The sequence below is a fragment of the Lonchura striata genome, chromosome 8 (assembly GCF_050655825.1).
Source record: "Lonchura striata isolate lonStrDom1 chromosome 8, ASM5065582v1, whole genome shotgun sequence".
Lineage (NCBI taxonomy): Eukaryota > Metazoa > Chordata > Aves > Passeriformes > Estrildidae > Lonchura > Lonchura striata.
Window position 1 is genome coordinate 9,969,985 of NC_140710.1, and position 12,250 is coordinate 9,982,234.

Here is a 12,250-nt window from a genome sequence, read left to right on the forward strand (position 1 = left end):
CATCTCCTTCCCCTCTTCCCCTCCAGGAAGTGTTGGAGAAAATACAGTAGTGTTGTTGTGTTTGCTAGCAGAACATGCCCAGCCTTGCATATATATTAAGGCAGGCACTTAGCCAGAAGCTTTGAATTATTGTACCCTGACATTACCCACTGTAACTTTTAGCACTCTGGGCCCATTACTTTGGCTTCCTGCCCAGTAATGTGCAATTTCCACTTACATGAGAAGATGTAGCAGGAGTAATGACTCCTTGGAGGAGGTGTTTTCTTTTGCAGCAAATCAGCCCAGGGCCAGCAGGTGTAAGTTTATAGACACAGCCCAATAATGGCAGCCTGAGCTCTTCTGTTCCAGCAGTCCAACTGTACCTGGAAAGGAGCAGACCTTTGCCCACTTGTCACTATCCCCTGACCTTACTGCAAAGTCAAGTTCTTGTAAACAGCCATGCAAAATCTCCATGATTTTCCCATTTTTGTTCTTTTCCAGGCACCCCAGAATGCACATCAGAACAGGGCTAATGGATGCCCATCTCTACTGTCTGAAGAAATACGTGGTAGACTTTCTGGTAGAAAACAGGTAAGAAACCAAGCAACACACAAGGTAGTAGCAGGCATTTGCATTGACATATGGTTTACACCAGAACTTTTAAAGGAATTTTTTTTTTCCATTAAATTAGCTAGCATAAAATAGAAATATAAAAGAGACCAGTTTTCAAAATATTTTAACCATACTAAAAGAAATGCCAAGCATTATGTCTGAGTGTCTTATTAGGATCTTTTGAAAAAAAACAAAACACAAACCCCAGTATAAGTGAACACTAACATTTTTGTCTCTTTTATGCATCCCTTCTTTTTATAATGTATCTATTCTTTTTGGCTGCTCATTTTACCAGGGTGTCCGTATTGTTAGGCTTGTGAATACATTTCTGACCTTTGATTTCCCCCACCACAGTCTGTTTTGGTCTTTGCAATCACCTTCCCTCTGCCCCTTCACATCCACCACCACTGCAGGTGGGCTATCTCTGTAGCATCCTATGTTTTAGCTTGTGATATTCCTCTGTCAAAACTCTGAGACCACCCACTGAGAGTAAGAAAAACATCCATTTATGGAAGTGGAGAAGGATCTTAGCTATAATATTTCATGAAACAGACAAAAAAAAACCCTGTTTGTCTTTTAAAAACAAACAAATGAACACTCCCCCTCACAGTAAGTAGTTCAGTTTTGGAATTATGTCCTGTTCCTAGACTTTTTATAGCCCTCTCATGCCCATTACATATACTGAGTGCTCACTGAGTTCTCAAGAGTTTTTCTACCCTTTTAAGTAAGATAAAAGATACAGAGGCTAAGTGTTGTGTTCATAGTACATTTTCTTAGCAGATAAACTGACATGTGAAAAAACATTGAGGGTGGGAGATTTATGTTAGTCTCGACCATATACAAATCTGGTGATACAGCTGGATACATACTTGAAGGAGCTCTTCCAGAAAAAGGGTCTGTGAGCAAATTAAAATTAAGTGGAAAATCTGTGTTAACCCTGAGGGCAGTTTCTTACCACACATAAGAATAAGGCTTATCCAACACTTTGGTCCACGGGGGCATTGTACAAGTTATTTTAGTTCCCACTTGTGTACAGAACCATGTGAAAGGTGAGAAAGTTTCAGGAGCAGCAGGAATAAACCTGGAATAAACCATTTATTTAGTGTATTTTAGAAAGTTGATGAGGGTTTGGAATTCTCACGCTCCCTGTGGTAGCATGAAGCAGTGTTTACACCTTTCTTTTGTCATAGTACAGCATGTAGGACTCATTTCTTGAAACCCTAGCACCTAGTTATGCTGAGATTAGACATTTCTGGAATATTAGACGTTTCACACATTCAGTTATTTTTCCCTAGTATTTCATTTGGTTTTGAATTTAGATCTGTGGAATAAGGATGATCTTTGTCAGATATGTCACTCAGAGAGGCCTCTAGGTGTAAGTAGCGGTAACTTCATATTTCAATCTTTTTTCTGCTATTTCAGTGGAAACTGGTGAGATCTTTGACTTTGGCAGTCAGGATTTTACCTTGTATTAACCAAAGCCAGTAGAGTAAAACTCTTCTAGTTGCCCCCAGATCCCCATAGAACAAGCCTACTGACTTTTTGCAAGTATGATAGACCAGGGATTTTTTGGTTGTTTTCTATAGCGAGGTTATTCTGTCTTCACTATTTTTTGAAGCTGTGCTGCTTTTCTGTGACACTTCCATAACAAATAGATAATTACAGCATCTAGACAGTGTTTCTTAAGACCTGATAGCAACATCTGGCTTACTGATGGTAGATGGCTGCTTCATTCTCTTTATTACACAAATGCTGCTTATTCAGTCAATTGAGAGAGTCAATTGCAAGTAATGTGCTTAACTGGCAAATCTGTGGAATGGGACTTTTGCCATGAGGAATAACTTCAGCTTTCAGACTTCTGGCACTGGTGGGCATTTGCAGCTTGTTTTTCTTCTCTGAGGAAGGGGAGGACAGTGCATACCCAAAGATCTTTCCATGTTTGGCAGCAATATGCCAAGACCTTTGAAAGACTCCGGGATTTCTTTTTTTTTTTTTGCCTCAAAAGTACTGACATCTACATAATTGTTTGGGTTTAAGGATTCTTTTTAATACTTTGGTTTTTAGTCTAGAAAGAACCTACAGTAAGATTTTGCCTCTCTGCAATTCTGCACCAGGACTGGAGAAGCTCAGATGCCTTGTTTAAGTTGTGTGTGTTTAAAACTAACAGCAGGGACTGAAGCGAACAGTGAAGCTCTTGTACAGTGCCAGGAAGTACTGACACAGTGTACTTCCTCAATATTACAATATTTACATTGTGTTAATATTTTAACAGCGGGGTTTGATGGCAGGCAGAACACCTTTTTTCATTGTTTGTAACTCAGTGAAGCATTTACATTTTTTCAAATGTTTTTTTTTACATACAAAAGTTGAAAAGATGTTGCCCAGCAGTAAAAAATTCAGTTGCTACAACTGGCTTTTGTAGGGGAAAATTATGATTACTTCCAGGTTGGAGCATTACATGAAAATTAATGTGGTTATCAGTATGGGATCTGTTTCTTCTTCAGTGAGTCCCAGCTTAGCTGCAAAGATATGGAAAGAACAAGCTCTGCCTGGGTGAATCTAACTTGTTTGTAGTTGTACCTGTAAAAAGTCATGAGCAACTAATATGAAAACAGGAGAAAAACTCACGAAATGACTAAACCTTGGTTGTGTCTAACTATATAAATCTTGCTTTAGGATTTGCAACAACTTTGTTGAGTGGCAGCTTTGGAAAAAGGCTGAATATTCAGCTCCAAGATGAAGTCTTGATAGCAAGGGCTTTTTCATTAGCTTTATCACTGTCTTGCTTTGTGGTACTAGTCAGATTCTTTGATTTTTCTATGTATTTGTTTCCTCTTCTAGGTGGGATTGTTTGGAAAATAATCAGTATTTGTTTGGCAGCAGTGAGATTCTATGATGAGGGATGTTAGGAGAGGTCAAAATACTGTTTGGTAGCCTGTAACTCAGTTTGTAGTCCTTTAATATATTTTTATGAACTATTTTAAAAGGCCTAAATTTATGATTATCCTGCCTGAAGTTTTATTGCACTATAGCAAATCAAATTCTTGAGTTTTAAAAGGCAGAACTTGCTAGTGCCTTTGAATAAAAATCAGAGGAAATATTCTGTTTATTAGAACACCCTCAAATATGTATGTCCAGACAAAAATAAAAATTACTATGCCCCTAATGTAATTTAAACCTGGGGAATTTATTTTTCAGGAATGAAACTGCTTTTTCTTTCCTCTCCTAGGAGGAAAAAATGCATTTTGGCAGTTAAATCTCCAATCTATCACTCATCCCCTAATTCAACACTAGATTCTAGTGAAATCAAGTGTGCTAGGGTCCTACCCTGTCCAAATCTACCAAGCTCAAATGCTCGTGGTTCCATGCTGGCTTGGGCAATAGCTGAAGAAATTCTTGCCTGTAGCAGTTTATTTCCTACAGCTGGAATTTGTTCCTTCTCTTCTTTCCATACTTCTGCTTCACCAGGGTAGGTTGATTAAAAAGTGCTCTTTAATCAGCTGCAGTGCTCTGGCAGCCTCTGCACAGGGGTGCCAGTATGGGATTGGGAGCTCTGCCCTTGGATAACGTCTCCATCCCTGCATCTGCAGTGGATACCCAAGCACTGGTGACTTTTGGGTCTGTCCTCGTGAGATTCACAAGAGGTCACAGACCATACCCTGCTGCCAGCTGGACTTATCCTGTCTGAACAGGAACTATGGCCTCAATGTGAAGCATTGTTTTCAGAGCTGAAAATTCAGTTCAGGGCTGAATTTTCTGCTGGTGGAACCTGGCCCTAGGGTTTATTTCAGCAAAGGCCTTTGATTCTTCACCAGGTTGCTTTCTTCATCAGTGAAATTAGAGTTGCTGAGGTTGGTCTTGGCGGAGAGTGTGGGGTTGTACCACACTTCCACATGGGAGGGAAGTCAGTTAAAAATGTGAGTTCTTTGTATTTAGGTGAGGGCTTTCCTTGCCTCAGCATTTCCTCTCTCAGAGCAAAGCCAGCCTGTGGATCTCGCAGCTGCCACACTTTGTGGCGTGGGAAGCCAGGCAAGCGGAGGCCGTGCATGCTGCTGGAGCTGCTCTGCCAGCACAGGGCAGGGACAGTTGAAGGTGAACACCTGCAGCACACGATGAACTGCACAATATTGCTTTTCTTAAAGCAATCATTCCACGCGCTGAGCCAGCAGCGAGACAGAAGCAGAGGCTGTAGCTGGCTGGGGGCACGGCTCCACCCCACAGCTGGCGGGCCTCACACCCCTGGGGCCCTGGAGTGGCAGCCAGCACAGTAGCCAGTCCCTTTTTTGGCACTCTCCTGAGTGCTAGGTTGGAATCCTGCCTCGCTGCTGCATTCGGAGCAGATGGAAGAAGAGAGTCCTTATTCTCCTTCCCCCATGAACTTCACGTGTAGCAGAGGGCAGGATGTGGGCCTGTGCCGTGTGAGCCCCGCGTGTTGCACAGGCATGTGCTGGTATTTCTTTGCTGCGTGCTGACAGTTGGCTTGCTAAAAGCTGCTACCAGGAGAAACGTGATCAAAGGGAAGTTGCATGGTAGCTTGTGTTCTGTTTTTCCTGAATATTTCTAAAGCTTTGGCCTGGTGAAGTAAGATACATAATTGAGAGGAGGGGAGATACTTTCCTTGTAAAATTTTAACATGGAAAATTGAAACTAGCTTTGGAAATTTAAGTCTTGAAGATATGTCTCTACATATCTTGTGAACATGCTTAAGAACATATGTAATATGCATTTATAATACAGGTGTACATGAATGGCACTGTGCCCAAAGTCACTTGTGCAGGTACAGATGGCAGTATTTGTTATATTTGTTAGAATTTTACCATACTCACAGCTGAAACCTGTAGGCATAAGGGGATTGCTGTTTTCATCCCTCATTGAGGTAGACCACAAAGTCCAAAGCCAGATCAAGGCTGCCTAAAGCAAAGCAATATGTGGTCTTAATCAATAAGGTCCCCAAAAAATTTTTTCCTAAATTTCATCAGTGCAGATCTTGTCAGGAACATACTAATCAAACCTTAGTTACAAGTTGAGCGTACAAAAAGCCACATTTAAAAATACTAACTTTGTAGCACTTGGCACTTGCCAATTATTAAGTGCCACAGCTGAGGCTCCCTTTGCAACTTTTTGCTTTTATTTTTCCCACATATTATGGAACAGCCTCAGTTATATTGTACCTCGTTTGGGTATTTTTTTCCCTGTCTGTGACCACAGCTTCATTTATTGCCTGAAATGTTTACTGAAGGAGACACTGTTCAGTGTTGTACATAACTTCTGTAGTTCAGGTGAAGGCCACCAGCCTTCATTCCTATTTAAACCATGTTCTGAAGATAAGTGAAATACTTTGTTTTGGAAAGGTAAAAGTAAATACGTTCCTCTTGGTGCTCATCACTGATTGGGTAATGCCCATTAACTCTGTTCAGTACATATATTAGTGAAGCATGGTTTTCCCCTTCTGAAAGTGTGAAACCAGATACACAAGAGTTGAGGTTTGAAGCAGCTTTGTCTTAAGTATGCCATTTTTCAATTATTAATGTTATACAGGGAGCTTGTAATGTTGAAAAAGTTTTCCATTGATGATAGCCGTTGCAGGGTGATAATCATTGGCAACCTGCAGAAATTAGATTTATGTTCTGCATTTGACACCATCCATAAAGTCCTCTGACAGGAGGGAATTACAAAAGAAAAAAGAGTAAAAATCAGTTCTTCAGGCATCATTCATTTGTCTTGCATCTTAGCAGTTCTTTTCTCCTCTTGCAGCCCTCTGCTTTGTACATTTAACACAGATGTTCTAACAAATGAGGCATTCTTCTGCCTCATTACACAAAGGTGATCCATCCCCAGGGCATAGTCCATCTTTGCACTTGGTGAAGAAGAGATTGAGATTGGCACGAGGGGAAAAGTAGGTGTGTTTTTAAGGGTTGTATCATAATGTGAACACACAAGGTCTTAATTGAGGTATAAGCAATATGCTTCTAGCTTTTCTTAATTTGAGTGCCCAAACTGTTACCATGATATTAAGTGTGTGTATATATATTTATTTATGTATGTATGTATTAATTCACTTCTAGAATTAATCAGTAAGTCTACTGTGACTCTTGCTAAGAGAGTAGCTGTTACCAGCATAGATTTATCACCTTTCAGGTCAGCCACCAGAAAGAGTTAGGATGCTCTAAACTTCAAAGACTATCCATGTCATCATTTATAACCTTGGCCCAGAGCATACTGTGTTTCTCTGTGGAACAGTGTACAAGTACTTCTATTGCCTTGCAGAAAAGAGAGAATGGAGCATGCCCAACATAGACATACTTCTACCTTTTAGAAGTAAAAAATCCAAACCAAATGGGTCTTTTCCAAGCATCTGCAAACAGTGTTTTTTCAGACTTAACCTGGTGTAGTATGGGCACTTTTCCTGTTTACAAATGTAATGCCCAGACGAAAAGACAACCCTGTGCTGTGCCAAATTCCAAGCATGGAAGTGCAAGAGCTTTTCAGCACAGCACATGAAATATTTTTAACATGATCAAAACAAAGGGGTTTTTCCATAATTTTGTTCTTGGAAATAGCTGAGACATTTTTGATGACGCTATCCAAAAAAAGAATCAGCTTGAGGGAAACACCTGGCATTGGTAATTTCAGCCAAAACAGTTACACTTTGGCAAAGTTTACAAACATATGAAAACAGAAACTTAAATTAGGAAATTCTGGGCAATTTTTTTTCAGGCACCCTAATTGCACCACCTCTGAATTTTGATAATTTCAGATTTGGTGGAGGCAGATGCCACTGTGTGTTTGTTCAGATGTTCTGGGTTCTCTGTTCTCCACCTGAGTGTCACATGCATTTTGTGACATAAGATCATCAGACTTCATTTCTAAAGACTGTGTAGACATATGTAAGACAAAATTGACAACACACATATTCCTCTTATATAGTAGGACATTTCACATACTTGTATGGTATCCTTCCCCCTTTTTCCTCACCTCTCTTCCTCTCTAAAACCACATAAAATTTTATTGTGTTTAGTAATGTGTTTTGCAAATCACCATTTTGTCCACAATCTAGTCCTTCTGAAGTTTTAGATGTAGAAAAAGCCACATTTTTCCCAGGTACAGTCACCTGGGAAGTGGGCAGCTCTTCCTGTGGCCAGAAGGATCAGTTGTGGTACTGGAGAGGCAAGAACTATAAACAGCAGCACTATGCTCACATCAAAAGGTCTGAGTTAGCAATTCACAGTGCCTTATCCTGGGAATGCTGAATGCTAACATCTTGCCTGCCACCAGGGAAATCTACTTTCCCTGGGGAGCCCTCCTCTCAGGGTGCACTCTTTAAGAGTCTGAGCTGTAGCTAAGAAAACAAATCAGCTTTCTGCAGTTCTTCCAGCGCTGGAGAGCTGCCTGCCAGAATTTGCCAGTAGAGAAACTCTTTTCTGAACTGAGCAAATTTGCAGTAAACTTTATAGCCAAAGTCAGTATGTTTTGTTTACAAAGTTAAACACTGGGGTTTGGGTTGGTATTTTTTTTTTACTGCTGAAATAAATAAGAGCAAATTGTGTGAGGTCATAGTGCTCTGCCTTTCCAAACTGCTTCAGCTGCAATCCCAGAGCACACTTCTCTGCTGAGTTCCCCTCTGCTGTGTCCAGAGAGTGTCTGCTGGGCCAGCACCAAGAGGGGAGAGGAGGGTTTGCTGTCTCAGTGCTGTGTTGGGAGATCTGTGGCCATGGAAAGAGCTGCAGCAGAACCACCCTTCTCCTCCCTTGATAAAGGGCAGGGCAGTGTGGGATCTTTGGAAACTTGAGGTACAAGGGACTGTCTCTGGAGCTCCTGCTTGGATGGCTGTGTGCTATGCTGTACACAAAGGCCCCTGCAGGTTTATATTAAGGTGCTGCCCAGACTAAACCAGTGCATTTTTTCTTTTTCCCCTCTAAATGCCTTTTTATCATTCAGGCTGTCACCTGTGTTTCCTGGCAAGGGCTGCTGGCTGGGGGAGGTCTGGCAGAACTGAACACCCAGCTTTGGTGGTCTTTGTGTGGCTGCCTGAAAGATGGCTTAAAACAGAACCTGCTCTGTGAATACCTGCAAGTTAACATGTGTCAGCCGTGTGGCTGGAAGGTTTCTCTTTGCTGTAAAAAGAGATTTTATAATGAATACTTTCCTTGTGATTAAAATGGATAAATAAACAAATAGCTCCTACAGGAAGTATACTGTGTGAAGTCAGAGCAAATAGATTGTAGCTTTTCAAACAAGGAAGAGAAAAAGGGGGAAAACCACCCCACAATCAATCCAACCTAGGCTCCTCCTTAGTGCATTTAATCTATTACAATGTGAAATGGCAATTCATCTTCCCCATTTCCTTTCCTTGTCAAACATATCCAGCTGTTGGAGCTTTCCCTGCTCCTTACTAGAAATGCCAGGATTTAAAAATTGTTGATGTCCTCATCCTCCAGGGTATCATTACTGCTATCGTCTTTCCATGGTTCCAATCAAGCTTACTCCTGAAACCTCAAGGGGAAAAGCCCTAATGATCCAAACTAGATTTAAACACATTGTGATTTTCAGCAAATGCCTTCTGTAAGAAATACAGTTCCTTTTCCTGTTGGCAGACTACCTGGGAGTAGACATATCTTTAGATATGCTGAATTGGAGCTAATGAACTTCACCAATAACTGCAAACCTTTTTGTGGGACCATGATACTCCATAGTGGCCGCGTGCCTGACATACCAAAGCATGCTTGGTCACAGCACAGTATTCTGTGCACCCAAGCTGCTCCTAACACAAATTTTCAAAGGTAAATGTTAAAATGTATTAATTTTGTTATCTTACTGTAACTTAGAGCATCATATTATGACCCTTTGGATTCTGTAAAAAAAGTGAATCTAGGAAGGGTATGAAAGATGTAATTCAAATATAGAATCATAGAAATACTTAGATTGGGGAGGAATGTCTAGCAGGATCTAGTCCAGCCTCCTGCTCAAGTCTAACTCTTGTGTTGCTCAGGGGTTTTTCTGCAGTTTAGTTTTGAAAATCTCTAAAGATGGAAACTGGGCCTTGTCCCAGGACTGTACCACTCACTGAAAAGTTATTTTTTTTTATGTCCCAACTGGAATTTCCCTTGTTGCAGCTTGCATCTGTTGCCTCTTGCTCTCTCACTGTACACTTCTTGGAAAACTCTCTCTGTCATCTGTATCACTTCTGTATGACTTGTGGTAGTGGAAAACCATAATCAGATTCCCCCACAGCCCTCTGTTCTCCAGGCTGAACAAACCCAGCTCCCCCACCTTCTTCTCCTGTGTCATGTGCTCTTGGTCCTCTTGGTGGCCTCAGCTGGGCTCGTTCTGATCTGATAATAAACATTAAAAATGGTTAACTATTTTTCCACTGTTTGATGCAGTTTCAGTTTCCTTGGGTAACCTTCAGTCAAGTTGACTTTTGTCTTCACACGAGATGTGATTTCGGAGTCGAGAAGTAATTAGTTTACCCATCTTTGTGTGCTTTTTTCCCATATATTTTTTTCTTCTTAAATCATTGCAACTTGAGCACTATCACCCTAAACATTCCTTTATCAATTCAGTACATTTCATGTACCCAGCAGTACTTGCATATAAGATTATACTTCAGGCAAAGTTATTATCTTGCTTTGCTGGGTATCTCCTTGTGAGGATAGCACAATCCTTATGCCATGATACCATATATATGTCTCTTGCAGTGAAAAACATAATTCCCTTGTATTCTTCATTCAGATGATCTGAATGTACTATTTTCAAGATAATGTTTTCTTTTCTGTCCCTCTCTGTTTTGCTTCTAAATCTCTCTTCTTCCATAACACCTCAGTCACTAATACATCCTTTTGAAATGCCGAGTCCCTTTTTACTGACAGGTTGAATTTTGGGTAAAGAGAGAAAACAATTATTGTCTTCCTAATATTTCACTTTTCTTATAGTTTTTTTTATTTTTCTGGGTGTTAGTTCAATGTTAAATTTCACTGTGCCTTAGCAAGGCAAGTGAAACATGAATAATCATAAATAAGTCTGTAACCCTGTCACTGACTTTATTATTACATTAAATTATTGTTGTGGGAGACTTCTAACTTCCTGCCTGTAGATGGGAAGTAACTGCTACCAGTGATAATAGAGCACACATACATGAATAGAGTAGCTAAGAAGTGTCTTCCTTAAGTTAGTGATGGTACTCTTGAGTTCCATTCTGAATGTGATAAGGAGCCTAGAGCATGAGGTAAGGATTGATCTTAGAACAGTCTTGAATCAAAGAGGAGCAACTGAATTTTTTTACTTAAAGTGAAAAAATTTAAAAAAAAAGGAGTATAACATTTTAAATAGTCTATGGGAAATGCTGAATGCTGTCTAGTTAAGCTACTGGTTTTGAAGAAGTCCAAGAGCTGAATGGAGAGGAGTGATATTTCCCCTAAATCAAAGATGCAGCGATCAACTGTAGCTCCCACAGCATTTTACACCAAACTTCAATGGATTAATACCACCTGGAAAGAACATTATGCATAAAAGCTGTCTCATGAAAAAGAGGAGATGGGATTCATTGGCCAAAAAGCTTTCAAAGTTCTTCAAGAAAGGATAAAGTGAAGACAAAAAAAAGTTTAGTTTTATCACAGACAGAAGATCATATTGCAAACACCATAGTAAAAAGAACAGAAGAGTTGTCCTACAGGGAGGGGTGGAACAAGGATTAGCAATCCATATGGAGGAGTTAAGGTAGAGTGCTGGGGAGAAGGGTATAGAAATGGTACTTGTATAGGTGGAAGCAGGATTGAATTACACATCAGAGCTTCCAGTTTATTTCCCAGACTGCTGAAAGAAATTAGTCAAACTGAGAATAGGTCAGTTTGATTGCAGACCACCAAACACAGTATCTTCATGGAGAAAGAGCAAAGTCATGTGGGCATCTCCAGTGCCTGTAATGCAATACCAGTGGAGTGGCATGGAAGCGGTTGCCCATGTAAAGCTACAGCTGTGTCTGCATTTTCTGACACTTAACATTTTATACAAGTCTGAAGTGTTTAAATCTATTTACCTAAATGCATAATTATGCACCTAAAGTTTACATAACTCAACGGTTTATGGATACACATCAGCCTTATCAAATGCATCATATACGTGTGTTTGTTTAGGCAAATTGTCAGAATGCCTGTTTCTTTTTCAGAAAAGGAGCCTAGTTTCAAAAGCACTTAGAAAAAAGTTGTAACTCGGACACAGATGGCTGCAAAGGCGGAGGTGGGAGAGAAACGGGAAAGATGAGTTCTGGCAAGGAATCACATTTGTTGCAGGTGCGCTTGTTTTAGAAGAATGGGATGCTGTCTGGGAATGAATGAGATCCATTCCTCAGCAGTGTGTACAACCTGCCAAACACCCTGGGTGGCCTCCGACAGCCTCAGAGACTTTTGGTCAGAGAGAAGTTCTAAAAATGTCTAAACTTGCTGGCATTCCTGTGCAAAAGCTGTGTTAGTTGGGAGCTGTGGGGTGTTGCTGGCTGTTTGGCAAGTGGGCAGAGTTAAGGTTACTTAGATGACCTGAGCTGAGTGTGCACACGCTTTCAAAGGATTTGAGTATGTAATTGAGGAGTTTTAATTTCTGTGGTCAATTTTTCAGAAAGCTGCCTTGTTTCCCAAAGGGCTTTTTGGCAGAAGTGGAAGTTAGA

At 40.5% G+C, this 12,250-nt stretch overlaps 1 protein-coding gene across 2 annotated transcripts in view; it reads left to right on the plus strand.

The window, feature by feature from the left end:
* EIF2B3 (eukaryotic translation initiation factor 2B subunit gamma) overlaps window positions 1-12,250 on the plus strand; it is a 98,321-nt gene that overhangs the window by 49,843 nt on the left and 36,228 nt on the right. For both annotated transcript variants that reach the window (XM_021528458.4, XM_085586293.1), the window contains exon 5: window positions 481-570. In XM_021528458.4, the coding sequence (XP_021384133.1) occupies window positions 481-570 (90 nt within the window). The remainder of the gene's footprint in view (window positions 1-480; window positions 571-12,250) is intronic.